This window comes from Rhincodon typus, chromosome 26 (assembly GCF_021869965.1).
Source record: "Rhincodon typus isolate 14 chromosome 26, sRhiTyp1.1, whole genome shotgun sequence".
NCBI classification, from domain to species: Eukaryota; Metazoa; Chordata; class Chondrichthyes; order Orectolobiformes; family Rhincodontidae; genus Rhincodon; species Rhincodon typus.
Genome location: NC_063357.1, coordinates 1,627,305 through 1,636,013, shown reverse-complemented (window position 1 = coordinate 1,636,013; position 8,709 = coordinate 1,627,305). Strand labels below are relative to the sequence as shown.

Sequence of the window (8,709 nt, the reverse complement as noted above, 5' to 3'; positions counted from 1 at the left end):
GATACCCCGGGAGGGAGTTACAGACTGGAATCTAATCGAGGGGTTCGCGGTGGTTTATATACAGAATAACAAAGTGGATAAATGAGAGATTTTCTATTTTGGTTGGAGTAGAAAGGCAACTTATTATCTAAATGGAGAGAAACTTCTGAGTGCTTTGCTGCAGAGGGATCAGGGTGATTTAATGCATGAATTGCAGTAAACTAGGCATCTGCTACAGCAGGTAATAAGGCAAATGGAATTTTGGTAGTTATTTTTAAAGGAATAGAGTATAAAAGTAGGGAAGTGTTGCTTCAACTGTGCAAAGCATTAGTGAGACTACATCTGGAGCATTGTGTACCATTTTGGCCCCCTGACTTGAGGAGGAATATAGTTGCATGGGAGGCAGTTCAGAGATTGAGCAATTTTGGCCTGTACTCTGGAGTTCAGAAGAATAAGCAGAGATCGAATTGAGGTACATACGATGCTAAAGGGAATTGACAAAGTAGACATAGGACAGATGTTTACTCATGGGAGGCACTCTAGAATGAGATATCATAGTTTTAGGATAAGGGGTGGCAGATTTAAAACAGAGATGAAGAAAAATTGCTTTTCTCAAAGGGTTGTGAATCTGTGGACTTCACTACCCCAAACTTATGTGGATGCTGGGACACTGAGTAAATTTAAGGAGGACATAAACAGACTTTTAATTAGTCATGGGTTGAAGGGTTATGGAGAACAGGCAGGAAAGTCGAGACTGAGGTGATATCAGCCATGATTATATCAAATGGCAGAGCAGGCTCAAGGGGCTGAATGGCCCTGTACCCATTAATCTGTCAATCTGAGAGTAACCTGTTTACTGTCTTTTAACCAATTCTCAATCCATGCCAGTATAATACTCAGACCCCACGTGCTCTAGCCACATCCACTGGTGCACTTCTATCAACGTTACAAGTAACATCTTTATAAACCTCAACAAGTTTATCAAACATAATTTCCCTTTTGTAAATCCATGTGGATGCTGCCCAATTTTACCATTCTTTTCTCAGTGTTGACTTTTCAAACACTAACACTTTACAAACACTCATTTATGGTTCCTTGGTTTCACAAGTTCCTTGCTTGCTTGGTATTTCTGGAAGCTTTTCTGTACCAACTTTTATGATGACACCACACAAAGTAATCATTTAATTTCTCTGCCGTTACCCTGTGCCCCTTTATCAATTATCCTTTCATCCAGCTATAATGGGCTCACATTCCTCCTGGTTAATATTTTTCTTTGCACATACCAAAACAAGCTTTTACAGTCTGTCTCTGCTGAGTTTACATCTCTTTTTCTTTATCAGTTTCTTGGTCTCCCTTTTCTGGTTCTCATTTGCTTCCAATCCTGTAGTTTATCATTTCTTTTGGCATCCTTATCAGCCACTTCCTTTAATCTAATACAATCTTAGACTTCTTTAGTTAGCCATGTTTGTCCTTTCATTATACAAGATAACATTCTATCAGCGTTTGTAATTTTATTTCTATTTGTTTATTATTTTAATGGCTTGTATACCTGGATCCAAAAGCTCTTTCAGCACCCACTTTTCCTTTCTTAGTAACAAAAGGACAATTGGATTTTTTTGGTGCAAAGTTGATAACTTCACACTTACTTAGAGTGAAAGCAGCCATTTTCACTCCCTCACTTCATCGGTCAATGTCTCTTTGTTATTTTATTGACTTTACTTCTCTATTCTCGCAGCAACTTCTTTGGCAGATCTGGATGTGCAACTTTTGATGCTGTTATTTAAGTCATGAATAAAGACAGTGCCTCACAGAGGCCACAGCATGGATACTCTCAGGGCTGAGAGTGCCTCCTGGGCTCTCTGGTTAGTTATAGAAGTCCCAATATGTCATTTTACACAGTGCCTGTGTGCTTCCCTCCACTTCACTTGACGAAGGAACAGCGCTCTGAAAGCTTGTGATTTCAAATAAACTTGTTTGTAACCTGGCATCATGTGACTCCTGACTTTGTTGACACCCATCCCTGCATTTTTTATGGCCCATCCATCTTTGGACTGTGGGAGGAAACCAGAGCACCCGGAGGAGACCCACGCAGACACGGGGAGAATGTGCAAACTCCACACAGACAGTCGCCCGAGGGTGGAATCGAACCCAGGTCCCTGACGCCGTGAGGCCTGTGCTAGTTTTTGATGGGGCAGTCAATCAGCTCCACACTGAGCTTTGCTGATAAATGGATACCTTTCTTGTCCCTTCACTTAGTTCATTCAGATTGAATAGGATGGAAATTCAGCTCTGTCCAGTGATCAGAACCACACCAGTCTGTACTGGGCTTGTGGCTGCCCAGCTTTGGATCTTACTCAACAAAACAAGAGCAAATAGCAAGTGTTCTGTTATTTCAGTTTTAACATGATGCATAAGGTATTGCAGTCACTCGAACGTGCTTGTTATACAATCCCACTGTGTCTGATTTCCAACTGCATTTTCCCAGCTCTGTTCCACATCCTGGAATTTTCCTTATCCAATAAAAACACAGAAAGCTCAGCCTTCAATTTTTCAACTCACTCCTGGAATCGTCAGTGCCTTCTATCCTGACCACACCCTGCATGCCCTGGTTTGAATGTTAACATTGTACCCCATGTTCCAGCTAGGTCTTCCTGATTAAATCCTTAAACATTGCAACCACCTTTATCAGCTCAACCTTTGACCTCCTAAACTTACAAAGGTAGTTTGTGTAATCTCTAAACATCACTTAACCCTTTCCAGTCCCTGTCTGTGTTCTGGGGACTAACAGTCCCCATTAGCAGCTACTGATTTCCCCAGGCTGACCTCTACCCATTCCCTTGTCTGTCCAACTCTAGTTCTTTCTGGGCTCTATCTCCACCCATTGTTCACTCTTCCCCCGCCTCCTAACCCCACCTTCAGCACACATACCAACCTTTTCCCAGCTACAGTCAGTTCTGAAGAAGGGTCACTGGACTTTAAACATTAACTCTGCTTTCTCTCCACAGATGCTGACAGACCCCCTGAAGAGTTTTTCCACAATTTCTGATTTCCAGCATCCACAGTACTTTAGGTGTTTTTTGTGACAGTGACACCGAATGCCAGCTGACTACAGTAAAAGGGGAAAAGGCTGGTGATGATGGATTGGTGTCCTGTCACTGTTGGCACCATGCAAGGCATTACGATACTTAATGAACAGACCAGCTCCACACCACGCCACTGAGAGCTGTTCTCCTCTTATCCAAATACACCCTGTGCTTTGGCATGGTGCCAGGAGGGAAATTTTGGTTTGGGGAGGACACAGACAGCTTCTGGAAGAATAACAATGACTTACCAAAGGAAAATGGCCCTCTTGGCTCGATGAGATTCTGACAGCACCCAGGAACAACACCGCAGTGAGAAACTTCATCCTGTCTTCAGGGCTAACGGGGAAACAGAGAAAGTTCATCTGAGCCTGGCCAGTGCTCACACTGCACAAAGTTCCAGACACTCCAAGCAGAATTCTAGTTATTAGTAACTGCGACCCATCTCTACACCTCGCACTCAGCAAATCAAACACTTAAAGACCTGAGCACAGAATCCAGCCTCACACCCACACCATCGGAGGGTCAGTGCTGAGGCAGTGCCGCATTGTCAGAGGGTCAGTGCTGTGTGATGCAAACTACGTGATTGTTATAGAAGTCAATATCCTTTATTTTGGCCATTTGGATTTTGAACTAGTGGCATGAGTGATCCCTGTGTGTTTGAACAGGTTCAATGATTAACTTATAGGTATTTCTGTAGCTCTGATGATTTCTTTTAAAATGTATTATGTGAGTGATCTGGAGAGTAACAGATTTTTGTTTCTACCGGGAGTATTCATAGAAGCAAACAAAGTTTTCTCCTTCATCCCAATACAACACTCCAAAAGCTTGTGATTTTAAATAAACCTGTTGAACTATAACCTGGTGTTGTGTGACTTTGACCTTGTCCACCCCAGTCCAACTCCACATCATGTAGTTGTGTGAAGACTCCAGAAAAAGGTAATCAGCTTCTCAAGCCTGGGAATTGAGGTCACTGTTAAATTAATTTATGTGGATTTCATAGAGAAGGGAATTCTCTCTTATGTGAGGATCACAAGGTGTTGCTGGGATTAATGGGATTGTATTTTACCATGTATTGTTAAATCTTTACACTTCTGTTGTATGTAAATAGTTCGGTTTATTCTGTTTCATCTTCATTTCTTTTGCATAACACACCTTTGTTTCATTGTTAACCCAAATCTACAGCATTGTGTTTGTTCTAGCAAAAGACCACCTTGTTAAAACCAAGAAAAATAAATGATCTATCAAGCTAGTTTCAGCCTGGGATCTGACTTGTGCAGCAATAAAATCAGTTGGGATCAGAATAACTGAGACATTGCTGCACAGACAGGGGCAGTGCTGAGTGAGTGGCCTCTCAGGTAGATTGAAAAGATTCTATGACTTTATTTGGAAGATGTGCAGGCAGCTCTCCTGCCTTTTCCTTGACCAACACTTAAAACAAATGAACTCATGATTATCATAATACTCTTTCTGGGATCTTGCCATGTGAAAATTGATATTAGGATTTCCTACATTACAGCAGTGACTTGTTATCATCCTCCAAAACTCCTCTTCAGTTCCCTGCATAGCCTCACCCTCCCTGTCTCTCCAGTGCCATTTACCATTTAGCCCAAACCCCACACTCAATCTCTCCTTCCCTGACACTCACCTCCTGTCCCATCCTCAGCACTCACTGGGAATCGTTCCCAAAATCCGTCAGGTTTGGATGGTAGGCCAAACAGTTTCACTTCCTTCAGAAGCCTGTGTCTGACATGTGAAAGTTCAGTCTGTAATGGCAGCTACAATACCCATAATTCTATACCTTCCAGAAACCACTCTCTATAGTACCTGGGTATCCACTTACAATACACGCCAAGGGCCAGTTATGTTACCTGGGTGCTGCAGCCTGACTGAAAGGCTCATTGGTATTTCCTGCAGATTAATTTGTAACTACAGGGTTTCCAAGATGACCCAGTAAAGTTGGACAATCCAAAAATCTTTACATAGCCCACCCTTCCTTCCAGATTCTCTTTAAAACCCAAAACATTAGCTACATTTTTGGTGACACTACTGATATGAGCTTAGTTCAAGGCATATCTTTCCATAGTACACATTAGTGAGGTGCACTGAGATATCACAGTGGGGTTAAAATTGAATCAGAGACAGTAGGAACTGCCGATGCTGGAGAATCTGAGATAACAAGGTGTAGAGCTGGATGAACACAGCAGGTCAAGCAGCATCAGAGGAGCAGGAAAGCTGACGTTTCAGGTCGGTACCCTTCTTCAGAATCCAGCATCGGCAGTTCTTACTATCTCTGAGTGAGGTGCACTGAGATGTGTCTCAGGTTTAAGTTGCTTTATGGAGATCGATTGTGTAATGTTGACATTACTGAGACTGTCTAGCTGGAACCATTTCTATTTTAACCTTAGATATTACAACAGCCCAGACTCAAATTCCCCAGCTGAAGGAGTCTGATGAAGAATTACCATGACTGTTATAATGTGCTGAACCTCAGCAGCTAAATGTGTCCTGGTGAGCCAGCTGCCCTGCCTTTTCACTGTCTCAGGCCCCAAGCTGTGCTCCAGGAGAGTGGACACTGACCCAGACATTGCACAACCTTCAGCTCTAAGGTCATGTTTACATAACTGAGCTGGAGCCAGACTAATCACTGCTCACTCACTGAGCCTCAGCCAGAGATAAGCAAGGGTCAGCAGATCTAGTTCAAGACAGCTCTGGTAAAGGGAGAGGGGGAGAGTCCTCATATAGATAAGGCTGCATAAGTTCCAATCCCACTCACAATCACCATCTCCAAACATCAGAGCATTGATTCCTCACTAACATCCACTGACAGAACTACATTTCTTTACCACAACTGTTACAAAAGGACAGCAATAATCAAAGGTGATTTTAATCAATACTTAAACAGAATAAATCAGATTGGAAATGGCAGTCTGAGGTAGGAGTTCATAAAATACTTTGAAGTCAGTTTTTTAGAGCAATACAGTTTGGAAACAGCCAGAGAGCAGACTATATTAGACTTGGTAAAGAGACAGGATACACAGGTGACCTCAGAATAAAGACACCTGAAAGGAACAGTGACCACAATATGATTGAATTTTACCTTCTGTTTGAAAGGAAGGACACTGGGTCAAAGACACACACATTGGGAGGAAAGGATGTTGCGAAGTGGATATAAGGATGAATAAAGTGGATTAGATTGGGTGAGTGAGTGTGGCAGGTGGAGTATCATGTGGAAAATGTGAAGTTGTTCCCATTTGGCAGAGAGAAAACAAAGCAGTGGGATAAGGAATGACTACAGAATTCCAGGGTGCAGATGGATACAGGTGTTGAGTCACAGAAGTTAGTTTGCAGGCACAGCAAGTAACTGAGAAGGTTAATGAAATATTATCCTTTATTACAAGAGGGATTGAACACAAAAGTAAGGATAAGACCATAAGATGTAGAAGCAGACATTACTAAGTAAAAATTTCTTTGTAAGAGAATCAAGGATTATGGGGAAAAGGCAGGAAAGTAGAGACAAGGATTATCAGATCAGCCATGATCTCATTCAATGGTGAAGGAAAGGGATGGGCTGAATGGCCTACTTCTGTTCCTACATTTTAGGTCTTATAGTAAGGGTGATTTGATTTAAGTGTATAAGAGTCTGAGTGGTCTTGGCAAGGTGGATGTGGGAAGGATGTTTCATTTTGTGGGTCAGTGCTGAGCTATAGGGGACAATGTTTTCAAATCAGGGATCAGCCTTTTAGGAGGGAGATGAGGGGAGTTTTTGTTTTCTCAGTGGGTAGGAACACACCGCCTCAGAGGGCGGTAAAGGTGGGGCATTGAATATTTTCTAAAGCTAAGGTAAAGAGATTCTTGTGAGGCAGGGAGCCAGGTGGGAGTGGGAGTGGGGGAGTGCAGAATTCAACCTAACAGGTATCAGAGAGTCCCTACAGTGTGGAAACAGGCCATTCAGCCCAACAGGTCCATACTACCCCTCCAAAGAGCATCCCACCCAGACCCATTCCCCTACCCCTACATTTCCCATGTCTAACCCACCCAACCTAAACATCCCCGGGCACTATGGGCAATTTAGCATGGCCAATCCACCCTAACCTGCACATCTTTGGACTGTGGGAGGAAACCGGAGCACCCAGGGGAAACCCACGCAGACACGGGGAGAATGTGCAAACTCCACACAGACAGTCACCTAAGGGTGGAATCAAACCCGGGTCCCTGGCGCTGTCTCAAAGTGCCAAATGGCATACTGCTGTATGATGTTCACACTGTTTTAGGTATGTCCCACCCTTCACCTTTCCAAACTCAAGGGAATATAAACCCAGTCTAATTCAAATAATCTTCATAATGTAACCCTTTCCACCCAGTATCAATCTGGTGAACAAAATAAAGAGCTGCAGAGACTGGAAATCTGAAACAAAAACAGAACTTGCTGGAGAGACTCGGCAGGCCTGGCAGCTTGTGTGGAGAGAACACAAACTTAATATTTCGAGTCCCGTGATCTCTGATGAAGATTCCCACAGCAGGACGTTTTTCTGGTTTTGTATCAATCTGGTGAAGTTGTGTTGTCATCCCCATAGTCGTAGTCTCCTTGCTAAACAGTAACCCAGAGTGAACCTGATCATACACACCCTCAGGCTGTAATATTCCAATGTCCTTACCCTCTGATACTGACCATTCGCCGTTTGGTCAGAGGCTACAGTTTGAATGAAATAACTGGGTTAATGATCAAACAGTGTTTGTAATGAAAATATAGTGTTTCAGCCTGAAAATCCATTGGAAAAGATTCAGGATTAAACAGAAACTAAACCCCAGTTAAAATTTAGATTTAAATCTTGGTTAATCTTAGAGTTTCTATTCTTTATGATTTTGAGAAATGGTATGTTATCTGACCCTTAAACATATCTCTATCGCCTGCAGTTAGCTAAAGTTCAAAAATTTCCGTAAACACATTCGTTGCGTGAAGCTCTTGGGGCCTATTTGATTTCCAGTTCGTGGTGTTAACTTCAGAAAGGTCAGAAACCACATGCCACCAGCCTCTCTGCTCCTATGATGCTGCTTGGCCTGCTGTGTTCATCCAGGCCTGCACCTTGTTGCCACCAGGTTATAGTCCAACAGGTTTATTTGAAGACACAAGCTTTTGGAGCCTTACTCCTTCAGGTGTTTGTGCGAGAGGTGGTATCAGACACAGAATTTATTAGTAAAAGATCACACCACTGATGAGGATGTATTAAACAAACCTAAGATGCTGTTAAATCTTTAATCAGTTAAAAGGTTTTAATTGATTAATATGTATACGTAAATCCCCGAATCCCGTTCAAGTCACTGACCTGAGAGAAGGAAAGTTTTCTCAGTGTAAAGATGAGGTGACATCTTGGGTCAGACAATGCGTGTTAGGTGTGAGACCTTGTTTAGAATCTGTTTGTGTTTTGGTTTGGAGTCAGACTGGTTTTATTTCTAAAGTAGGAATTTATAAAACGCCACATTGACTGACTGTCTATAAATTGTGTGCTTTTTGAACAAAATAGAATGTATCTGCAAATTCAAATTCACACCATAGATTTATACGTGTGTGTGTGTGTGTGAGAGTGTATGTGTGTGTGTGTGTGTGTGTATATGTATGTATGTGTGCGTGTCTGTGTGTGAGGGAGAG

The 8,709-nt window shown here is 42.5% G+C and overlaps 1 protein-coding gene across 1 annotated transcript in view; it reads right to left on the bottom strand.

The window, feature by feature from the left end:
- Positions 1–8,709, bottom strand: part of LOC109921684 (pigment epithelium-derived factor-like) — a 23,654-nt gene that overhangs the window by 12,450 nt on the left and 2,495 nt on the right. The window contains exon 2 of the mRNA XM_048612670.1: positions 3,311–3,398. Coding sequence (XP_048468627.1) covers positions 3,311–3,385 — 75 coding nt within the window. The 5' untranslated portion in view covers positions 3,386–3,398. The remainder of the gene's footprint in view (positions 1–3,310; positions 3,399–8,709) is intronic.